The following is a 25,148-nucleotide window of genomic DNA, read 5'->3' on the forward strand; positions in this document are numbered from 1 at the left end:
TTTCCAGTGAATCAAAATTGAACACGGACCCTCTGTGCCTGAAATGCAGTCAGATCCCTCAGCCGCCTTTTTACCTCAAAAAGAGGCCTTCTTCTTGCGAATCACGACTGGAGAGAAGTCCTGGAAAAGCATCATTTGTGATCCTTTATATATCAGAGCCTGAGGATCCTTCCCCAGTGCTCTCGAGGCTTCCAGCAGCATTTGGTTATCTCTGTAGTGCTGGAGTCGCAGTAGGACCGGGTGGGGGCACTGGTCCGATTCGGGCCTGCGTACTGCGACCCAGTGTGCCTGCTCAACCCGAACCTGCCTTATCTCGACTTCCAGCCTCAGAAACTGCGGGGTTACCTCTCCAAGAAGCTGACGAGCTGATCTTCGTCATCCCGTTCAGGAAGCCCCACCAAACGGATGTTCTTCTGACGAGCTGCTCCGCCAAGGCTCGCATTCACCTTTCCAGGGCCTGAACCTGACCTGCCAAAGATTCCACCATGGTCTTGGAAGCTGCGGCCCATTGCTCTGCCTCTCTGACACACTGCCCGAAGTGCTGGATCTCCTGGTCATGTCTCTGCAGTGTGACCAAGATTGATTCAAGCCTTGCCCGGGTCTCCTCCGTCAACGAATCAATCTTCTCTTGGAGTTTCATAGACTTGAGATCAGGCTGTGCTCTATCAGTGAGTCCCCTGGGGCGGTCGCGGAGGCAGACGCTACGGCCATGGGTGTGTCCATTGTTGCGGGGATGGGAGGTCCCTGCCTGATGCAATCCTCGTGCTCCCTTCCATTTGGTCATTTTCTTAACAATTTAAACTGATAGTTCTAGGGGTCAAGAAATGGTTATTTCCAGCACATTAAGTAGTAAAAGGAGGGGGAGTGCCCCACTTTGTCTGGATTCTGGTGCAGAGCTCAGCAAAGCAGACCTACTGGGTCGCCACCGTCTTGAATCTCCAGACGGTCATTTTAACACAGCGTCCTGCTCGCATGTCCACGTGTCTGTCCTGGACATGCTGTGATGCTCCAGAGGATTACAACACAAACTGGAGGAGCAACATCTCACCTTCAAACTGGGCAGTTTATAACCTTCTGGGCTCAACATTGAGTTCAACACCTTCAAATTGTGAACCAATTCCTTCCCTTTCTTTTACCTTTGCTTGTTACATTCTCTGTCACCCTCTCTCTTGTCCCCCCAACCCAGTAGGACTGTCTGTTCTTTCCAGTCTGGCAATTAGACACACCATTGTTCTCCTGTTCTCACATTCCAATCACTGAATCTGAACTGTCAACATCTTTTCTCTCCCTAGCATTCCATACCCCTCTGCTCCACTATTGAATACATGCTGCCCCCTCCATTTCAGCTCTGATGAAGAGTCATCTGGACTTAGTGTTAGCACGCTTTCTCTCTGTGGATGCTGCTTGACCAACATTTTTTGTTTTCAGTTCAGATTCCCGCATCTGCAGTAATTTGCTCCTAATGGTGGAGAAGATCTGTTTTATCTGCTAGTATAGGTCACAGGTGTGGAAGGCACTGACAAAGGAGCCTGGGTTAGTTGCTGCAGTGCATCTTGTAGAAGGTCCATAATGCAGAAACAGTGTGTTAATGTTGTATGGTCCATTACCGAATCTGGAGGAAGTGAGGACTGCAGAAGCTGGAGATCAGAGTCGAAAAGTGTGGTTCTGGAAAAGCGCAACAGGTCAGGCAGCATTCAACGAGCAGGAGAATCGATGTTTCGGGCATAAGCCCTTCATCAGGAATATGGCTGAGATGCACCAGGATTGTTTGAACTGGCTGAAACCTAAAGAACATAGCTATTAGATTAAGCCTGTGGCAGGCAAGGCAACTAACAAGAGGGGGAAAATGTACTTGGCCAATCCTCACTAACCTACCTGGATCAGATGCAAATGTCCATGACAGTATTGATAGAAGTGACCACTATATGATCTTCATGGAGACAAAATCTCGCCTTCAGACTAAGGAACTCTGCATCACAACGTGTGGTACCACCACTGCGCTAAACTTGATGACACTACAAGACTGGAATACTTGTATACCAAGGCCCACTCTGAGATTCCGAGTGTCATTGATGTCAACTTTCCACCGTGTGACATTAACAAACAGCTGAAGACACTGTGAAAGCAACATTCTGCCAGTAGTACTGAAGTTCTAGATCTAGCTGCACCCTTAGCTGAACAGTTCCAGTATGTCACAACACGAGCATCTATTCAACATATAGAAGATTGCCTAGGTATATCCTGTGCACAAAAGCACGACAAATCCAACTTTGCTGATGACTGTTCTATCAGTCTGCTCCAGTCATCAGCAAAGTGATTGAAAGTGTTTTCGGCAGTGCTATTGTACAGCACTTATTTAACAATTACTTGCTGATTGACACTCAACTTGGGCCACTTGGCTCCTGACTTCATTATAGCCTTTGTTCAAAATGGACAAAAAGCTGAATTCCAGAGGTGAAATAAGAACAAAGCAGCACTCAACTGAGTGTGGCATCAAGAAACCTCAGCAAACCCGGAGTCAGTGGGAATCAGAGCGGGGAAAGGTCATAAGTTGCGCAAAGGAAGATAGTTATGGTTGTTGGAAGCCGATTATCTCGGAGGAGTTCTCAGGATAGTGATTTTGCCCCAAACGTCTTCAGCTACTTCATCAATGACCTTTCCTTCATCATTAAGTCAGAAATGGGATGTCTGCTCATGACTTCATGATGGTCAGTATCATCAGTCTCTTTTCAAATGCAGTAAAACGTGGACAAGATTCCGGCTTAAGTCAATTAAATGGCAAGGAACATTGTTTCATAATAAGTCCCAGGTAATGATCATCACCAACATGAGAGAATCCAACCAAAATTACCAATTAAAATACTAGCTGTGTTGGATTAGCTCCCCCAAGGTGTCCATTGCTGGGAAAGCTTTCCAAAGACAGGGTGCCAGATAGACCATCTGCTGCTTCAAGGAGAATTGAAACTAATTTGCATATTCAAAGGCCTAATAAAGACCATTTTACAACTCCTCACTTCTTGGGGAACCTGCCAGCTTCATGGACATTACATCCCAACATCAACCCAGGGGCTCAGTTTCTTGCCCAAAAGGGAAAGTGTGGACATGGAAGGCCATGGAAGCACCAACGATTGCATAGGAGCTGTCAACCCTCTGATGTTTTCTACTCTTTCTAATTGGCAATTCATCTAGCCCAGAGATCTTTTACTTCCTCTATAGCACTCACCTCTCCTGGGGCGGAGCTGAGGCTTCAGAGCTTCTGCTTTCTTACTGGGAGCAATACCCGGAGCTTTTTTATTGTAATCAATCTGTTCAGACATGTTATGATCTATTTCCAAGAAAATGGGTCTCGAACCTAGGCCGCCTTGTCGAGAGGTAGGAACACCAACACTGTGTCACAAGGCTCTAGACATTAGTGAAGCGCAGTATAGATTATATGTTCAGAACAAGAAATACAACAGCAGATGGACCATATCTGATCTGAATGTGGTAACTTTGGTCTTACCCCAAAGCACCACAATGACTGAAATCATGTGCCAATCTGCCTTACAATAATAGTAAGTGAAGCCAACTGTTGCAATCAATGGACAAAAGTTTGAAATGGTCAACAAGTTTAGCTGTTTGAATACCACAGTTGAGCAGCTCAAGTAATAAAACCAGAATTATCTTGGTATGTAACAAAAATTTGACTGTGAGCAAAGAGCAGTTAGTCTTTTAGCAAAGCTAAAGGTTTGTCTTGCACTCTTGTGTGTGCTTGGGAGAAATAGACAGCTTACTCCAGCCAAACGACAGCATTTTCGCATGACTTAGTTATGGAGATTACAGAAGTCAAGGGGCTGAATTTCCCTATTGGTTTTATATGACCAGGTGGCCCAGAATGAATTTTCTCATGTGATCTGTATTATATATGTGTTTCGGGTGCTCTCCCTTTAAGAGAACCAGTCAGGCGATTCGCAAGGTGGTGAGTTGGGAGGTCAGTCTAGAGCTGGCTGTAGAGGTTCTAAAAATAAAGTGTTCCTGCTCAGAGTTAAACCTGTGCCTCCCTTGTGTATAATTCCTAGTTCCCAGCGAGTTACAAACTTAACAACTGGCAACGATTGTTGATCTGACCCACAAACTGTATGCAAATGCATTTTTTCTGTTTCTAAGTTTTGTGTTCAGCGGAGACGTCACCTGGACTTTAGGAATTTTGGTACAGGATTAAGGAGTTAACATCAAGGAAGTGGGTGTGAGGGGACTCAGGTTGCAGACAACACCAGGAAAGAAGGTACTCACCAGGGAGTGAGAAGGGTGTGTTGCGCTTCAGTGGTTCGGTGTGGACTTGTTGGGCCGAAGGGCCAGTTTCCACACTGTAAGTAATCTAAATCTAAAAAGCGGCAGTCATGAAGGGACTTGGACTGATGGCTGAAGAAGAGTATGTGCCTGGGAGATACCAGAGGCATCATGGTGAGGGCTCGTGAGGAGACTTAGGCTGTGGGTGACACCAGGGAGGAATAGTGTGCTAATACAGTGGGCGAGGGAGCGACCGACATGGGAATGTTTATCAAGGGGACTCAGGGTGCGAGCGACAGCTAGATAGGTTATTGGATCGTTTGATGAAGAGTCAGATTGAACTTCTTACACAAACGCTTTAATTCATTCTTAAAAGTGAACAAAATGGCTGAGGACATCCTAGTACCAGTTTTCTTAATTACCATTGGGAGCAAACGTCCCAATTTTAAGGAGTCAGGTACAACCAGAGAAATATGTGAAGAAGACATTTCAAATGCTATGTGAAGTGGGTGGCATGGTGGCACAGTGGTTAGCACTGCTGCCTCACAGCGCCAGAGACCCGGGTTCAATTCCCGACTCAGGCGACTGACTGTGTGGAGTTTGCACATTCTCCCCGTGTCTGCGTGGGTTTCCCTCGGGTACTCCGGTTTCCTCCCACAGTCCAAAGATGTGCACGTCAGGTGAATTGGCCATGCTAAATTGCTAAATTGCCCGTAGTGATAGGAAAAGGGGTAAATGTAGGGGAATGGGTGGGTTATGCTTCGGCGGGTCAGTGTGGACTTGTTGGGCCGAAGGGCCTGTTTCCACACTGTAAGTAATCTAATCTAATCTAAAAAATTATTTCCCACCCAAGCCACTGATGATCATGGAACAGTTGTGGTTTAATTAATGGGTTCAGCACGAAACAGAGTCCATCGCCCAATTTGTGGCTGCCTTAAAGAATTGAGCAGAACACTGAGAATTCAAAGGATTCCTCCAAGATGCTTTGTGGAACCATTTGGTTTGTGGCCTTTCACACCTGGATTTCAAGGCAGCTTTTAAAATTGCTACCTCGATGGAATTGGCCACCAGTGAAGCAGCACTGTTGGCTGTCAACTCCCAGGTGCAGCAAACAGTGGAAACTCAGCAAAGTGCAATACTAACCTAGAGTGCTGCCAATGTGGCAAGAGTGGCCACAAGGAGTAGATATTTTGAACTCAAGAAGCCTAGTGCTGCAGGTTTATGTGAGTGAGTCATATTGCCTGAAATCGCCGGGTACAACTCAACAAATAGGAGTGTTTAAAGGAGATGAGTTAAAGTGCAAGGCATAAGGTACATATTTCCAACCAGGGAGTGGATGGAGTCAGTTGGGCCTGCGGGAGAAGCAGTAGGCCCAGAGACAGTGAAGTTCCTGTTCAACATACTGACAGTATGGGGTGAAGCTGAAGTGTACCCTGGAGGTATATAGGTGATACAGGAGTTTACTGAAGAAGGAAATCAGGAGGGCGAAAAGGGGGCACAAGATAGCTTTGGCTGAGAAGATTAGGGTGATTCTTTAAGTATAATAAAGGAAAAGGAATAATTAGAGAGAGAGTAGGATTCCTCAAGGACCAAAGTGGACACGCAGGAGATGGGTGAGGTCCTCAATGAATATTTTCTCCACTGTGTTTACCACGGGGAAAGACATGAAGACTTGGGAAAGTTAATGGTCATATCTTGGGGACAGGGTGAAAGTGAGGACTGCAGATTAGAGTCGACAGTGTAGTGCTAGAAAAGCACAGCAGGTCAGGCAGCATCCAAGGAGAAAGAGAATCGACGTTTCAGGCAAAAGTCCTTCATCAGGAAGCCCTGATAAAGGGCTTTTGCCCAAAACATCAATTCAGTATGATTAGTAAGTTTGACACTCTCGATATCTTGGGGACAGTCCATATCACAGTAGAGGAGGTGTTGGATATATTAGAATGTATGAAAGTGGATAAATCTCCTGGTCCTGACCAGACATATCCAAGAACACCGCAAAAGGCTTGAGAAGAAATTGTGGGGGCCCTGGCGGATATTTTGCACCATCATTAGCTATAGATGAGGTCCTGGAAGACTGGAGGGTAGCAAAGGGTGTGCCCTGATTTAAGAAGGGCTGCAAAGAGAAACCTGGGAACTATGGACCAGTAAACCTAACAATTGTGGTAGGTAGGTTACTTGAGAAGATTCTGAGAGATAAGATACACATGCATTTGGAAAGACAGGGTTTGATTAGGAATACTCAGCATGGCTCTGCGCATGGGAGATCATGCTTCACAAATTTGTTAGAGTTCTTTGATAAAGTGACCAGGAAGGTTGACGAAAGCAGGGCGGTAGAAGTAGTCTGCTGGACACACTTTCCTCATTCCTGAAGAAGGGCTTATGCCCGAAATGTTGATTCTCCTGCTCCTTGGATGCTGCCTGAACTGCTGCGCTTTTCCAGCAACACATTTTCAGCTCTGATCTCCAGCATCTGCAGTCCTTACTTTCTCCTCGGTAGAAGTAGTCTATATGGATTTCAGTAAGGCTTTTGAGAAGACCACATGATAGGCTGCTGTGGAAGGATATGTGGGAGATTAGAAATGTTGTTTTTGCAGATGGGTGAGGGGGTGTAGTGTGGGGGGAGGGGAAGGGGAACATTATACAAACGGTCGTGGAATTCTTGTAGCATGTAGCATACTTAAGGCTAAGACTTTAATGAATATAGAGAGTCTTTTAAAGAAAATAGTTTTAAGCTAGGAAATAACTTTAAAGTGTTGTAGTTGACCACAAAAAGAAGCAGCAGGGGTAATTCACAATAAAGCTTATAGTAAAAGAACAAGCTGTAACAAACAAGGAACAAAGAATGCAGACAAGGACAGCAGGATGGCCAGATAAGAAAATAACTAATAAGTGAGGTAATCGGCTTATGATAGGATGGGAAAAGGGAGGCGTGATTCCGCAACTTGTAAACTGAATAAGAAAGCTAATATGCTCTGTTTTCGTGTACATTTCTGCTTGATTACAGAAGCGTCCGGTGCTTGCAAGCCTGTAATAAATTGTTCTTGTTTCCAAGGCTTTGTCTCAGGCTGATTGATTTGTGAGTGAGCTCTGTTTCTCACAGGTAGATCACATGGAAAACAAGAGTGAGCTGGCAAATTGGATATCCAATTGGCTTGATCGTAGGAAGCAGAGGGTAATTGTAGAAATTGCTTGGCGGTCTGGAGACCTGTGATTAATGGCATGCCTTAGGGGTCCGCACTGGGCCCATTGCTGTTTGTTAATTATATCAATGATTTGGATGTGAATGTACAAGGCATGATTTGTAAGTTTGCGATGACACTGAAATAGGAGATATCGTGGACAGTGAGGAAGGTTATCAGAAGTTGCACAGGACCTTGGTCAGCTGGGGAAATGGGCTGACAAATGGCAAATGGAGTTTATTATAGATAAGTATGAGGTCTTGCATTTTGGAAAGTCAAATCAAGACAGGAGTTTTTATGGTGAACGGTTGTGTCTTAAGGAGTGTAGTGGAACAGAGGGACCTTGGAGTTCAGGTGCACGGTTCTCTGAAAGTGGAGTCACGGGTTCACAGGGCAGTGAAGAAGGCTTTTGGCACACTGGCCTTCATCAGTCAGGGCATTGAATATAGAAGCTGGGAAGTTATGTTGCAGTTGTACAGGATGTTGGTTGGTCCGCACTTGGAATATTGTGTCCAGTGTTGGCCACCTTGCTGTAGAAAGGATGTTATTAAACTGGGAAGAGTACAGAAGAAATTTACAAGGATATTGCCTGGACTCAACGGTCTGAGTTATAGAAAGAGGTTGGACAAAGCTAGGACCTTTTTCTTCAGAGCATAGGAGATTGAGGGGGGATTTTATAGAAGTGTATAAGATCGTGAGAGGCAAGGATAGGGTGAATGCACTCAGTTTTTTTCCCAGAATTGGGAAATCAGACTAGAGGGCATCAGTTTAACGTTAGAGGGGAAAGAATAAAAGGGAACCTGAGGGGCAACTTTTTTACACAGAGGATGGTATGGACATGGAATGAGCTGCCAGTGAAAGTGGTTGAGGTGGGTACATTAACAACATTTAAAAGGCACTTGAACAAATACATGGACAGTAAAGGTTTCGAAGGACATAGACCAACTTCAAGGAAATGGGGTTAGTGTGGATGGGCATTTTGGTTGGCCTGGACCAGTTTGGGCCAAAAGGCCTGTCTTCATGCTGTAAGACTCTATGACTCTAATTCTGGGTTCTTCCCAAAATAGAGGGAAGACAGTAAAATAGAAGTGCATATGGGTGCAGCAGTATCCCTAATTCCTAATTGGTATACAGGGAGAATTTAAGGGCACTACCATTGAAGGCTGTCAAGATCACACTACAGATGTATATGGAACAAGTGGTGCCATTGAAAGGCTGTGTACTACTGACAGAGACCAGTGTGCCGAACGGCCACTTTATGTTGTAAATACCCGGCATTATTTGGATGCTTCTAGGTGGAAAAATTAAAGTTGAACTGGGACATGGTTAATATGTTGGCGGACTTAAACATAAGTTTGTAAGATATTCTAAACAAGTACAAAGGTGTCTTCCAATGAACCCTGGGGGAAGTGAAAAGAGTCAAAGCTAAATTACAGTTGAAGCCAGAGGCTTGGCATAGGAGTCTGAAGGTGCATCCGGTTACCGTATGCCATCCAGCCTAATGTGAAGCAGAACTGGAACGGCCGGTGAATCTGTGAGCATTGGAACAAATAACCACCAATGGATGGGCCACTTCCATCATTCTGTCTTAAAAGCAGATGATGCGGTGAGGATTCAAGGTGACTTTAAGGTCACAGTCAACCCAACGCTGAGTGAGGATCAATACCCACTTCCACTCATAGAAGATCTATAAAGGGGACGGCAGGGGGAAGAAAATTCTCCACAATGGATTGTTGGCCTACCTACAGATGGGGGTTTTGATTAGATTAGATTAGATTCCCTACAGTGTTGAAACAGGCTCTTCGGCCCAATAAGTCCACACTGACCCTCCGAAGAGTAACCCATCCAGACCCATTTCCCTCTGACTAATGCACCTAGCACTATGGGCAATTTAGCATGGCCAATCCACCTGGCCTGCACATCTTTGGACTGTGGGAGGAAACCAGTGCACCCGGAGGAAACCCACGCAGACACGGGGAGAATGTGCAAACACCACACAGACCATCGCCAGAGGCTGGAATCGGTCCCAGCTGCTGTGGGCAATAGTGACACACAGGGCTTTTTTGCCATAAGCAGCTTCCATTTGACATCGCGTCAGTGCTGGCTGTGTTCCAGAGGGCCATGGATCAAGTATTACGTGGGTTGCCAGGAGTCCAGTATCATCTGGATGATATTTTGATTGTTGGACCCTCCAAAGTGGAACTTTCCAAAAATCTAGAGGGATCCCAAAAAAGATTGCAAGACTATAACCTAGAGGTAAAAATGGAGGAATGAAAGTTTGTTAAAGACTCCCTAGAGTACCTGGGCAATTTAATCAACGGTGAGGGACCACACAAGGTGCCCAAAAAGATGCAGGCCATCATGAAGGCCCTCAGACCAGAGAACATGTCTCAACTGAGATTGTTCTTGGGGCTTGTCCATTATTATGGCTTGGATCTGGCAACTGTGTTCAGCCCCTACATTGATTCTGGCAAAAGGCCAGCTATGGAAATGGACCCAGGAATAGGAGGTGGCTCATCAGAAGGTGAAGCAAGTTCTACAAATTTCATTAGTGACCCAATGATGCCCCTGCAGTTAGTGTGTGATGCCTCACCTTATGGCATTGAAGCTTCACTGTTGCACATCTTACTGAATGGAAAGGAAAGGCTCATTGCATTCACATCAAGAACAGAAATAAAGCCAGAGCAGAATAATGCATAAGTCAAAAAATAAGGATTGTTTCCTTTACAGCAGGCACTTCGTACTTCAGGCCGACCACAGAGCGATAACCTCCAATTTTGGGCCATATATGAGGATTCCATTAATGGTGGCAGCAGGAGTTTAGTGTGGGATATGAGAATTGTTATTCCTCCCCTTTTAAGGGGAAAGATGCTGGAACAAGTGCACTAAGGACACCTGAGCATGATGTGAATGAAAGAGATAGCCAGGAGCTACTTCTAATGGCCAGAGGTGGACTCCCAGATTAAGGAGAAAGCAGGATCATGCAAATCCATTAGTAAGGAATTTGCTGCCATTGTTGCCCCTTCACCCATGGGGGTGGCTTTAATCACTGTGGCAGCAGATTCAAGTTGATTTCACAGGATCAGAAGAGGGATGGATGCTATGAATGGTTGTGGATGCCCACACAAAGCGGTCCAAGGTGGTCGTCATGAAGTCTCTATCAGCAAGAGCAACAATAGACTGAATGGATGAAGTATTTGCCAGGTTTAGGAATCTCAGACAAGTGTGAGTGACAGTGGTCTATAGTTTGTGGTAGAAACATTCGAGGAGTACCTGGAGGAAAATCACTGAGTCAGACATGTCAGGTCGGCTCCATGTCACCCTGCGACAAACGGCCAGTCAGAGAGATTTAGACAAACCTTGAAGCAGCCCTAAAAACCTCACCAGGCATCCCTAGCACAAATTCCTCCAGTTCATAACAAATAATTGAACCCAGTTCCTCATTCATATACAATAACTAAGCAACATTAAAAGAACAACAGACATGCAAGCAGGTGTTTTAAAATGTTATAAAGCGGAGGTTGACCCCCGCATGAGGTATTTCCTCCATAAGGAATTCCTCAGAAACATGCACAAGTGGCAACCCACTGTTCGCCGGCTTCCTTAATGTTCAATCTCCAGCTGAGAACCATGTCTGACTTATTGCCGCCAGGAGAGACCAGAGAGATGGTTAAGCGAAATCCAGAAGGACAGATGGTCAGAAGGACGGGAACCTCGCAGTCAAGGGTATTCCAAAGAGGAACTGGTTGGCCTGGAATTACACACGTCTGGGGAGAAATGGATCCCAGCGATGGTGGTGGCTCAAACAGGACTGTTGTCATGTATGGTACAGACTAGAGATGAACTGGTCTGGATGAGACCTGTAACCAGCAGATCACTGCACCCGACCAATGCGAGGAGGTCCCTCAGAACACTGAGTGGTCCATTTGGGACCAGTGATCTTGACTGAGTCATGAGTCTCTGAGCCTGGATTGACCATTCCCTGGGGGCGGGGGGGGGGGGGGGGAACAATACTGCAGTCACAGGGCGACAACAGCTGATCAGAGAGTGCTGTGCCTGCAGTACAACAGGAGCTTCCTGGTGCTCGGAGACTGCACTTAGAAAAGGTTCCTAAGATGGATCACCAATCCCTAAGAGACTGATCATATCAATACAAACTGTAGATAGAATGTCTTTTATTTAGGGAATGATTGTTTTTAATGTTTTTATGAATATTCCTAACTGTGTATCTATGTTGGCTTCAATGCCTGTATCATCTTTTTAATGGTTGTTTGTGTTGATTAAAGGGGTTTTGATTAAAATAAAGGGGTGGGGGTTTATGTATGTAGTTGTGCTGCTTCCCCTTTAAGAGAGCTCGTCAAGCGACTTGCAAGGGGTTCCGTCTAGAGCTGTGCAAGTGTAAGCAACTAAAATAAAGTGTTCCTGTTCAGAATTTTACCTGTGCCCCCTTGTCTGTAATTCAAATGAATTACAATTTGCTTTGCAGTTCTTAATTTTTAACGGAAACTGGATCTTGGATGTGTTTCCAAGGGAATCTTGAGGTGACTGAGATGGAAGCGTTTGCAACTGCTGGGGCCTTCCAGCTTCAAATATAGCAACCTCTTGCTATATTTGAATCCCACCAATGCCACCATTTTCTCTGTACAGTCTTTCACGCAAAAGGCTAGCACTCACTCTAGCTTTGCCACTGCACACACAAGGCTGAAGGGCTGTCATCCACCTCCAAAATTACTGACCCTTCTTGCCCTTTGCATTTCCTATTAACTCATTGTCACCTCATCACTTCTTCTTATGCATTACCACTAACTACTCTTTCCTTCACTTACATCAAATTCAATCCCTCCCTTCTTCCATTGCACAAAAAACTGGTCTATTCCACCGACTGATCCCTCAGCATCTTCCTGACTGATCTAAGTGTCATCAACAGTTTGCACCTTGACCTGCAGAACTGACCATGACCAACATACTGCACTGGAATAGGATCAGCCCCTTGACTAACAGTGGTGGTACCGATTGACTGACTGTAGTCCCCCTTCACCCTTCAAAGGATTCTTCTCAATTGATTTTCCCACATGGTCATTTGCTTAAAGCACATGCAATGTGTTTGCCATGTAAACTGTTTATCCCTGTCTGATTATTACATTTACTATTCAGTGCTCTCTATTTTCATAAGCTACTTGTCTTCTACTCTGTGCTACAAAGCAAGCTAAACTGCTGATGCTGGCAGCTTGTAACTGAGTGCTGAACATCTTGTGCCCTGAGAAAAAAATGTAGCCCACACAAGGGTAGAATCCCATAAGTGAGCATTCATGTTAGCAAGTGGAAGGCAGGGAGGGTTGGGCAGGGGAAAATATTCTTGGTGGTGGGATCTAGTTAGAGTTGACAGATGTGTTTAAGGATTATTCATTGGATGTGGAGACTGGTGGGGTGGAAGGTGAGCACAAGGGGGACCCCGTCTATATTGTGTTTGTGGGGGGGGGGGGGTGGTTTAGATTAGTGGATTGGGGAAGGGATGCGGTGCAGTGGAGGGTTATCTAGATAACAGAATAGGGGAAAGCACGTTGTCCAAAGTAGGTGGACATCTGGGATGCTTGGGGGTGGAATGTCTCCTCATCCGAGCAGATGCAGCGGAGGTAGAGGAATTGGGAGAATGGGATGGAGTTCTTGCAGGATACTGGGTGGGAAGAGGTGTAGTTCAGGTAGTTGTGGGAATCTGTGGGTTGATTGTAAACGCTGTATGGAGACTGTCACCAGATATGGAAATGGAGAGGTCAAGAAAGGGGATGGAGGTGTCTGAGATGGATTAAGTGAATTTGAGGGTGGGGTGGAAGTTACGGGTGAAGTCAATGAACTGCTCTGGTTCAGCCTGGATGCAGGATGCTGTTATACATATAATGGTGGAAGAGTTGTGGCACAATGCCTGTGTAGGTACTGAAGAGGGACTGTTTTAAATATTTTTAAAATCTCAAATATGGAAATAATTTACATGGTATTCGTAACAAATAATTGAACCCAGTTCCTCATTCATATACAATGACTCAGCGACAACAGACATGCAAGCAGCTGTTTTAAAACATTGTAAAGCTGAGGTTGCTCCTCTGAGAACTAAAACCGAAACACTCAAAAACAATCAAAAATGAGTATCTCGCCCTATAACCTGTGTAGAGTGTAAAAAGTGGTGTAACCTGCTTTTCAGCAACTTTTAGTAGTTTAATAAAATAAATCCCTGACTCTCACTTTAAAATCAACAAGTAACAATTTATTTATCTCACTCTAACAGTGAACAATTTAACTAAACTATTAACAAACCAAATAAAATCCTTCTAACTACTATTCCTGAATGAATCTAGATTCTAATGATATGCTGTCCCAATAAATACAAATCCCACTCATATAAAAAAAATTGTAGCCACTCGAAATTACAGCCAGGTTATGTGTCTTCCAGAATGTTCTGTGCCTTTTCCGTCAATTCTTCTGTCAGGAATAAACAGTAGTTGTATCCTTGGTACCATTGTTATTTAGATGTTGCTTTCCCTCAGACATAGAGGACACTGTGAGAGTCAACGATTCTCGAGAGCTGAGGGCCATTAGCTCTTGTGAATGGTGGCTGGCTCTGGGGTCTTTATCCAACTGTCCCCTTATTTTACACACTTGATGGCATACCAATATTTCTTATAATAGGATTGGTCCTACGTTGTCAAAACCATTTAATAGGTTTTTGGTATCTAAGTACCTGGTTCAAATTGATTGGCTAAATTCAAAAACCTATTGTCTTGGTAAAAACTGTTGTTTGGCCTGCTAACTGTACAACCTTTTGATACAAATCTTTCAATTTGGGTTCTCTGTGTACTTGCAAACTTTCAATCTGTGGCTCACAGACCTCCATTTTAAATCTCTAAGCACAGAAAAAGTACCTGATCACAGAATGCTTTCTCCTCTTACACTTTACAAACACCAAATTCTAGTTTCCTGCCTCACAATCTACAAGGAACTTATCCAACTTTGCAACAGTAAACAGAGCAGACACGTGTTTAAACTTAATTCCGCCTGATATTTTCATCAGATGGAGGCAGAAATATGGTCACTGATAACTTTCTAAGCTGATAACCTTCCAGAAAACCAAGCATACTCGAATCTCTTGTCTTTAAAAGTTTGTTCTTCCTTGTGTCCATAAAGTCAGTGTTGTAAGAGTGAAACAACATAGTATATTGCATTGCATTGAGGAAGTGATGGCCTAGTGGTATAATTGCTGGACTATTAATCCAGAGACCTCCGTAATGTCTGTGGGGCCTGGGTTTGAATCCCAACAAGGCAGATAGTGGAATTTGAATTCAATAAAGATCTGGAATTAACGATGACCATGAATCTATTGCCGATGGTTGGAAAAAAATCCATCTGATTCACTCATGTCCTTCAGGGAAGTTCTGAGCTATGAGTGACTCGGGACCCACAGCAATGTGGTTGACTCTTAACTGCTGTTATATGAAGCACTGACAAATGTAGTCAGACTGATTACAAATATGATAATTTTGTGGAATATCAAGGATATTTATCTCATACTTAGCAGGTGTCAAACAGTTTTAAATTAGTTTCATGGTCAGTTTGCATGCATGAAAAATAGCAATGTTGACTTAATAATTAAACACTACCCACTGCATCAACAGTGTTTATATATCAAGCTGCGCATAACAAAATGTAACAGTATCCTGAAATTAATGGTTACTGTTCATTTTCTATCAGTTTTTAAGTGTTGTTCTTCTTGTAACATTTTTTCAGATTGAGAGAATGGAGGAACTGGCACCAGAAGTAAAAGTGAGACGGCAAGACAAGCTAAATGAGGTATATATTCAATGCTATCACAAGTCAATTTGACTAATGTGATTAATATAATCTCTGAGTATAGAATAAAGGAGTTAACTCATTTATTTGTTTTAGTCCCATGGAAAAGAGAAACAAAGAAAAGGAATAGATCATTCAGTCTTTCAAACTTGCTCTGCCATTCAATTAGATCATGCTGACCCATACCTAAATCAATTGATTTACTTTTTGTTCCATATCTTTGTAACTACCCGAAGTATCTTGCATTAACATTCTTGAACATTTCAATTGACTGAATAACCACAGCCTTTTATGGGAGGTTTAGATCTTTAATACTTTTGGCATGACAATCTAGTCGCTGGTGCCACAGCTAAATAGGCAATCTTTTACGATTATATCTTCTTGATCTTATGTACAAATAATATACTCACAGAAATAGACAGTTTGGTCGACAAACTGTTACAAGTATGATATTTTTAAGAATCATAGAACCCTACAGTGTGGAAGCAGGTTATTTGGCTCATTGAGTCCGCACCAACCTTCTGAAGAGCATCCCTACTAGACCCGGACCACTACCACCCCGCCCACCCCCCCAAAAAATAAACCCCAGCCCTATAACCTTGCATTTCCCATGGCTAATCACCCTCGCCAGCACATCCCTGGACACTACGGGCAATTTAGCATGGCCAGTCCACCTAACCTGCTCATCTTTGCACTGTGGGAGGAAACCGGAGTACCTGGAGGAAACCCATGCAGACATAGGGAGAGTATGCAAAGTCCACACAGTCACCAATGTTATATTTTGGGATTGTGTCTTTAATTGAAGTGGTTTATATGACTTATTCTGGCCTCCTTGACAGTGAGTCTTGATGATATGGTTTTTGATGATTAAAGGGAGGTCCAGTTTCATTGTTTCATTGGAAAGAAGTTGTGTATGATATTCACATTTGGAGATGATGATAGATGATAATACTGTTCTTACAGCAATTAGGGTTGCTCATGTCAAAAGTGCCAAAGAGGAATTGAGGATGCCAGGTTGTAAACATTTATGCTTTAAACTGGCCATTTATCTAAGATGGTAGAGAGTTGCCAATCAAAGATAACTAATCAGTATTTCCTGAAGAAGGGCTCATGCCCGAAACGTTAGTTCTCCTGCTCCTTGGGGATGCTGCCTGACCTGCTGCGCTTTTCCAGCAACACATTTTCAGCTCTGATCTCCAGCATCTGCAGTCCTCACTTTCTCGTAATCAGAATTTCTACCTGGATACTGGACCTCTGTGGTTTATATGATTGTAGAGATGGGCTTTAAGAAGTAAAATGATTTTAAGATAGCCCTGAAATAGCTAGTCTGCCGGGATCCGGATTAATGCATGCAATTATGATGTTGTTATCACAGAGACATGGGTGAAAGAGGGACAGGATTGACAGCTTAATGTTCCAGGATATCGGTGTTTTAGGCGAGACAGAGGAAGAAGCAAAAGAGGTGGGGGAGTCGCTTTCTGGTTGGGCCACATATCACAGCTGCACTGAGGGAGGACATCCTGGAGGGATCTTGCAGTGAGGCATTATAGGTGGAGTTTAGGGATAGGAAGGGTGCAATCACAATGCTGGGATTGTACTACAGAACTCCCAGCTGCCAGCAGGACATAGATGAAGAGATATGTACGCAGATTCTAGAAGATGTGCAAATTAACTTCCCCCATATTGACTGGGACCCCATTAGTGCCTAGGGTTTGGATGGGAGCAATTAATTAGGTGTGTCTGTAGGGCGTTTTTGAAACACGATATGGATAGTCCAGTGAGGGAAGGGGGTTCAAAAAGTGTGGTGATGGAAAAGCACAACTGGTCAGGCAGCATCTGAGGAGCAGGAGAGTCGATGTTCTGAGCATAAGCTCTTCACCAGGAATGTGGGAGGTGCCCAAGTGAGATGGGTGGGGGGTGGGGCTGGGGGGAAGGTAGCTGGGAATGCGATAGGTAGATGAAGGTGGTGGGGTGATGGTGATAGGTTGGAGTGGATGGAGTGGAATAGGTGGGAAGGAGGATGGACAGGTAGGACAGTTGAAGAGGGCGGTGAATTGGAGAGTTGGATCTGGGATAAGGTGAGGAGAGGGGAGATGAGGTAACTAGTGAAATCAACATTGATCCCATGTGGTTGGAGGGTCCCACGGCAGAAGATGAGGTGTTCTTCCTCCAGGAGTCGGGTGGCTAGGATTTGGTAGTAGAGGAGGCCCATGTCCTTGCACGTCCTTGGGGAGTGGAAGGGAGAGTTGAAGTGTTCAGCCACAGAAAGATGGGGTTGTTTGGTTCGTGTGCAGGAGATTTCTCTGAAATGTTCCACGAGTTGGTGTCCATTCTCCCCAATATAGAGGAGACAACATCGAGAGCAACAGACACAGTGGATGAAGTGTTTGGAGGTGTAGGAAAATCTCTGCTGAATATGGAAGGATTCTTTGGGGCCTATATCTCTGGTGGGAAATATATTTCTGGTGGTGGGGTCTGACTGTAGGTGGCGGAAATGGTGGAGGATGATGCATTGCATCCAGAGCTTGGTGGGGTGGAAGGTGGGGACCAGGGAGGTTCTGTCCTTGTTGCGGTTGGAGGGGTGGGGTTCATGGGCGGAAGTGCGGCAAGTGGAGGAGATGTGCTGGAAGACATCTCCCGGTACCTTCCTTTGCCACCTCAAGAGGTGTAAAACCTGCACTCACACTTCCCCCCTTACCTCCAATCAAGGCCCCAAAGAATCCTTCCACATCGGGCAGAGATTTTCCTGCACCTCCAAACACCTCATTTACCATGTCCATTGCTTTCGATATGGTCTTCTTTACATTGGGGAGACAAGATGCCAACTTGTGGAACGTTTCAGAGAATATCTCTGGGACACATACCAATCAATCTCACTGCTCTGTGGCAAAACACTTCAACTCCCCCTCCCACTCAGCCAAGGACATGCAAGTCCTGGGTCTGCCCCACTGCCAAATTCTAGCTACCCAAAGCCTGGAGGAAGAACGCCTCATTTTCTAGGTAAAAACAATGACTGCAGATGCTGGAAACCAGATTCTGGATTAGTGGTGCTGGAAGAGCACAGCAATTCAGGCAGCATCCGAGGACAGGCAAAATCGACGTTTCGGGCAAAAGCCCTTCATCAGGAATAAAGGCAGAGAGCCTGAAGCGTGGAGAGATAAGCTAGAGGAGGGTGGGGGTGGGGAGAGAGTGGCATAGAGTACAATAGGTCAGTGGGGAAGGAGATGAAGGTGATAGGTCAGGGAGGAGAGGGTGGAGTGGATAGGTGGAAAAGGAGCTGGGCAGGTCGGACAAGTCCGGACAGGTCAGGGGATCGACAGGTCAGGCCACCGCAGGAACTGTAAAACCTGCGCCCACACCTCCTCCCTCACCTCTATCCAAGGCCCCAAAGGAGCTTTCCACATCCATCAAAGTTTTACCTGCACATCCACTAATATCATCTATTGTATCCGTTGCTCCCGATGCGGTCTCCTCTACATTGGGGAGACTGGACCCCTCCTAGCAGAGCGCTTTAGGGAACATCTCCGAGACACCGGCACCAATCAACCACATCGCCCAGTGGCTCAACATTTCAACTCCCCCTCCCACTCTGCCGAGGATATGGAGGTGCTGGGCCTCCTCCACCGCCGCTCCCTCACCACCAGACGCCTGGAGGAAGAACGCCTCATCTTCCGCCTCGGAACACTTCAACCCCAGGGCATCAATGTGGATTTCAACAGTTTCCTCATTTCCCCTTCCCCCACCTCATCCTAGCTTCTAACCTCCAGAAACTCGATCCCCTGACCTGTCCGGACTTGTCCGACCTGCCCAGCTCCTTTTCCACCTAACCACTCCACCCTCTCCTCCCTGACCTATCACCTTCATCTCCTTCCCCACTGACCTATTGTACTCTATGCCACTCTCTCCCCACCCCCACCCTCCTCTAGCTTATCTCTCCACGCTTCAGGCTCTCTGCCTTTATTCCTGATGAAGGGCTTTTGCCCGAAACGTCGATTTTGCCTGTCCTCGGATGCTGCCTGAATTGCTGTGCTCTTCCAGCACCACTAATCCTGCCTCATTTTCTGCCTTGGGACTCTCCAACCACACAGGATCAATGTCGATTTGTCATCTCACCTCCCCCCACTTCTCCCAGATCCAACCCTTCAACTTGGCACCACCCTCTTGAACTGTCCTACCTGTCCATCTTTCTTCCTATCTATCTGCTCCACCTTCCACTCTGACTTATTATCATCACCCCCCCCCCCCACCTTCATAGAACACAGAACAATACAGTGCAGAACAGGCCCTTCGGCCTTCAATGTTGCGCCGACCTGTGAACTATTCTCAGTTCACTCCCCTACACTATCCCAAAATCATCCATGTGCTTATCGAAGGATTGTTTAAATCTCCCTAATGTGGCTGAGTTAACTACATTAGCAGGTAGGGCATTCCATGCCCTTACCACTCTCTATGTAAAGAACCTGCCTCTGACATCTGTCTTAAATCTATCACCCCTCAATTTGTAGTTATGCCCCCTCGTACACGCTGACATCATCATCCTAGGAAAAAGACTTTCACTGTCTATCCTGTCTAATCCTCTGATCATCTTGTATGTCTCTATCAAATTCCCTCTTAGCCTTCTTCTTGCCAATGAGAACAGGTTCAAGTCTCCCAGCATTTCCTCATTAGACCTTTCCTCCAGACCAGGCAACGTCCTGGTAAATCTCCTCTGCTCCTTTTCCAATGCTTCCATATCCTTCCCGAAATATGGGGACCAGAACTGTACAGAATATTCCAAGTGTGGCCGCACCAGCATTTTGTATAGTTGCAGCATGATATTGCAGCTCCGGAACTCAATCCCTCTACGAATGAAACCTAACACACTGTATGCCTTCTTAACAGCACTATCCACCTGGGTGGCAACTTTCAGGGATCTATGTACATGGACTCCAAGATCTCTCTGCACATCCACACTACCAAGAATCTTTCCATTGACCCAGTGCTCTGCCCTCCTGTTATTCTTCCTAAAGTGAATCACCTCACATTTAGCTGCATTGAACTCTATTTGCCACCTCTCAGCCCAACTCTGCAGTTTATTCAGGTCCCGCAGCAACCTGTAACATTTTTCCAAACTGTCCACTACTCCACCGACTTTAGTGTCGTCTGCAAATTTACTAATCCATCCACCTATGCCTGCGTCTAAGTCATTTATAAAAATGACAAACAGCAGTGGTCCCAAAACAGATCCTTGTGGCACACCACTCGTTAACCGGACTCCAGGCTGAATATTTTCCGTCAACCACCACACGCTGCCTTCTTTCATAAAGCCAGTTTCTTATCCAAACTGCTGAATCACCCTCAATTCCATGCCTCTGCATTTTCTCCAACAGCCTACCATGTGGAACCTTATCAAAGGATTTACTGAAATCCCTGTATATCACGTCAACTGCCCTACCCTCATCTACATGCTTGGTCACCTTCTCAGAAGACCCAATGAGGTTTGTGAGACACGACCTGCCCTTGACTATCTGAAATCGAATTGTTGCTTGCTAGATGATTATAAATCATTTCCAAAACCTTTCCTACAACAGAAGTAAGGCTCACTGGTCTATAATTACCTGGGTCATCTCTACTGCCCTTCTTGAACAAGGGCACAACATTTGCAATCCTCCAGTCCTCTGATACCAAACCTGTAGACAGTGACGACTCAAATATCAAAGCCAAAGGCTCTGCTAATCACCTCCCTAGCTTCCCAGAGAATACTTGGATAAATCCCATCCGACCCAGGGGACTTACCTACTTTCACTCCTTCTCGAATTGATAACACCTGTTCATAACTAACCTCAATCCTTTCTAGTCTAAAATCTCGTATCTCATTCTTCTCCTCTACAATGTTCTCTATTTCCTGAGTGTAAACTGATGAGAAATATTCGTTTAGCACCTCTCCGATCTCCACAAGGTCCACACTCAACTTCCCACTTCTGTCTTTGACTGGCCCTATTCCTACCCTAATCATCCTTTTATTCCTCCGCTTTAGGGCTCTCCTTTATTCTATTTGCTACAGACTGCTCGTGTCCTCTCTTTGCTCTTCTTAACTCTCTCTTTAAATCCTTCCTAGCTGATCTGTAACTCTCCATCGCCTCAGCTGAACCATCTTGCCTCATCCACACATAAGCCTCCTCCTTCTTTATAACAAGAGATGCAATTTCTGTTGTGAACCATGGCTCCCTTACCTTATCACTTCCTCCCTGCCTAACAGGGACATACCTATCAAGGACACACAATGTCTGTTCCTTAAACCAGCTCCACATTACCATTATCTGCATCCCCTGCATTTTGCTACCCCATTCTATGCATCCTAATTCTTGCCTAATCACATTATAATTGCCCTTGCCCCATTGATAACTCTTGACCTGTGGCATGTACCTAACCCATTCCATCGCTAAACTAAACGTAACTGAATTATGGTCACTCTCTCCAAAGTGCTCACCTACAACTAAATCAAACACCTGGCCTGGTTCATTACCAGGCACCAGATCCAGTGTGGCCTCCCCTCTTGTCGGCCCTTCAACATACTGTGTCAGGAAACCCTCCTGCACACATTGGACAAAAACTGATCCATCCGACGTACTAGAGTTATAGCATTTCCAGTCAATATTGGGGAAGTTAAAGTCCCCCATTATGACCACCCTGTTCCTTTCACTCCTACCCAGAATGATTTTGCTAATCCTCTCTTCCACCTCCCTGGAACTCTGTGGAGGTCTATAAAAAATTCCAAACAGTGTGACCTCTCCTCTCCTGTTTCTAACCTCAGCCCACACCATCTCAGTAGACAAGTCCTCATCAAAAGTTCTCTCACTCACTGTGATACCATCCTTGACCATCAAGACTACGTCTCCCCCTCTTTTACTGCCTTGCCTGTTCTTAATGAAAGATCTAAACCCTGGAACCTGCAACATCCATTCCTCACCCTGCTCTATCCATGTCTCTGAAATGGCCACAACATCAAAGTCCCAGATACCTATCCACGTTGCAAGCTCACCTACCTTATTTCGGATACTTCTGGCGTTGAAGTAGACACACTTCAAACCACTTCACTGTCTGCCAGCACATTCCTGTGACCCTGAAATCCTGTCCCTGTCCTTCCTACTCTCATCCTCCTGTGCACTGCAACTACATCTCCGGTTCCCATCCCCCTGCTGAGCTATTTTAAACCCACCCAAATAGCACCAGCAAATTTTCCACCCAGGATATTAGTATCCCTCTGGTTCAAGTGAAGACTGTCCTGTTTGTACAAGTCCCACCTTCCCCAGAATGAGCCCCAAATATCCAAGAACCTGAAACCCTCCCTCCTGCACCATCCTTGCAGCCACGTGTTCAGCTGATACCTCTCCCTATTCCTTGCCTCGCTATCACGTGGCACAGGTAACAAACCAGAGATAACAACTCTGTTTGTTCTTGCTCTCAGCTTCCACCCTAGCTCTCTGAAATCCTGCCTTACATCCCTATCCCTCTTTCTACCTATGTCATTGGTACCTACATGGACAACGGCTTGAGGCTGGTCACCCTCTCCCTTCAGGACCCCAGAGATACGATCTGAGACATCACGGATCCTGGCACCTGGGAGGCAACACACCAACCATGAGTCTCGTTCATTCTCAACAAACCTTCTATCTGAGCCTCTAACTATCGAGTCCCCAGTGACTAACACTCTCCTCCTTTCCCTTCTTCCCTTCTGTGCAACAGGAACAGGCTCTGTGCCAGAGACATGGGTCCCACTGCTTACCCCTCAACAGTAAGTCGTCCCCCTCAACAGTATCCAAAACGGTATACATGTTTTTCAGGGGTATGACCACAGGGGATCCCTCCACTGACTGTTTTCTCCCCCTTCGAACAGTCACCTAGCTTTCTTCATGCCTAGGAGTAACAACTTCCCTGTAACTCTTAGCCATCACAGCCTCTGCCTCCTGAATGATCTGAAGTTCATCCAGCTCCCGCTCCAGTTCCCTAACACAGTCTTGGAGGAGCGAGAGTTGGGTGCACTTCCTGCAGATGTACTTGGATGGGACACTAACGCCGTCCCTCACCTCAAACATCATGCAGGAGGAACATTGCTCTCCCTGCACTGCCATCCCTGCTAGTCCCCATATCACAAAGTAAAAAAGAAGAGACGCTTACCTGATATGTCCCTGGTCTTTAAGGTTAGAGGAGGTGGTTGGGTGGGAGGCCCTACGAACGTAGGGTTTCGGGTTGAGAAAACACTGACTTATATAGCTGGATGGAAATAAAAATAAGAAGTCCCTCCTTTCCCAGAAACCTCTGCTCTCTGACTTCAAATTTAAAAACACAAATCAGTGACTCACTGCTCCCGGCAGACCCCTGGTGCAAGCTCCCGCTCTTCGAATTGCTGCTGCCGCTGAAAAACAGAAATGGAGGACTCCCGCGCTCGTGGTAAGTTTTTAAAGGCTCAAATCAGTGAATCACTGCTCTCGGCAGGCCCCTGGTGCAAGCTCCCACCCTTCGAGTTGCTGCTGCCACTGAAAAACAGAAATAGAGGATTACCCATCGCATTTCATCTACCTATTGCATTTCTAGCTACCTTCTCCCCATCCCCACCCCCTCTCCCATTTATCTCTCAGCTCCCTGGGCCACCTCCAGATTCCTGATGAAGAGCTTATGCTCGAAATGTCGACTCTCCTGCACCTTGGATGCTGCCTGACCGGCTGTGCTTTTCCAGTGCCATACTTTTTGACTCTGATCTCCAGTATCTGCAGTCCTCACTTTCTTCCAATGAAGGAGGAGGTATAACTGGATTTGTTATTGGGAAATGAACCTGGCCAGGTGATCAAAGTTTCCATTGGAGAGCATTTAGGGAATAATGACCACAATTCCATAAGTTTTCAGGTACCTATGGATAAGGACAAGAGTGGACCTCGGGTAAAGGTGTTAAATTGGGGGAAAGCCAACTATAATTGAATTAGGCAAGATTTGGAGAAATGGATTGGCTATTTCAGAGTGGCTACTTAAAGGCAAATCCACATCTGTCATGTGGGAATCTTTTAAAGACCAGTCGATTAGAGTGCAGGACAGGAATGGCAGGAGTCAAGAAACTTGGATGATGGGGGAAATAATTAGTAAAAAAAAAGAGCATACTTAAGGTCTAGGCAACTAAAAAACAGACAAAGTCCTTGGAGACTGTAGAGAAAATAAGAAGGAGCTCAGATGGAGAATTAGGAGGGCTAAAGGGGCTATGAAATATCCTTGGCCAGCAGGGTTAAGGAGAATCCCAATGCATTTTATACACATATTTGGAGCAAGAGGACAACTAGAGAAAGCATAGGCTCACTCAAGGATAAGGGAGAGAGGTAATGTGTGAAGTCAGAGGAAATGGGTGAGATCCTTAATGAATACTTTCCATCAGTATTCACCAAAAAGAGAGTCATGAGGAATGTTGAGGTTAGGGAAATGTATGTGAATACTCTCAAGCAGGTCAACATAATGAAGGAAGAACTGTTGGGTGTCTTGAAATGTATTAAGGTAGACAAATCCCCAAGGCAAGATAGGATCAATTCCAATATACTGTGGAAGGCTAGGGAGGAAATAACTCAGGCCTTAACAGATATCTCTGCATCCTCTTTCATTTCCAGAGGACTGGAGAATGGCCAATGTTGCTCCTTTGTTTACGAAAGGAAACAGAGATAATCCAGGTAATTACAGGCTGGTGAGCCAGACATCAGTGGTGGAGAAGCTGTCGGAGAAGATACTGAGAGACAGGATTTATTCACATTTGGAAGTGAATGGACTGTTAGTGATAGACAACATGGGCTTATGCAGAGAAGGTCAAATCTCACCAACTTGATTGAGTTTTTTGAGAAGGGAATG

At 45.3% G+C, this 25,148-nt stretch overlaps 1 protein-coding gene across 4 annotated transcripts in view; it reads left to right on the top strand.

Moving 5' to 3' along the window:
* LOC122552907 (uncharacterized) overlaps positions 1-25,148 on the top strand; it is a 147,521-nt gene that overhangs the window by 98,469 nt on the left and 23,904 nt on the right. For 3 of the 4 annotated variants that reach the window (XM_087990975.1, XM_043696112.2, XM_087990974.1), the window contains one exon: positions 15,225-15,287. The exons of the other annotated variant lie outside the window; for it this stretch is intronic. In XM_087990975.1, coding sequence (XP_087847101.1) covers positions 15,225-15,287 — 63 coding nt within the window. The remainder of the gene's footprint in view (positions 1-15,224; positions 15,288-25,148) is intronic. 4 annotated transcript variants of the gene reach the window in all.

Source organism: Chiloscyllium plagiosum, unplaced genomic scaffold (genome assembly GCF_037043375.1).
Source record: "Chiloscyllium plagiosum isolate Xiang-an unplaced genomic scaffold, Cpla_swu_hap1 HiC_scaffold_10, whole genome shotgun sequence".
Lineage (NCBI taxonomy): Eukaryota > Metazoa > Chordata > Chondrichthyes > Orectolobiformes > Hemiscylliidae > Chiloscyllium > Chiloscyllium plagiosum.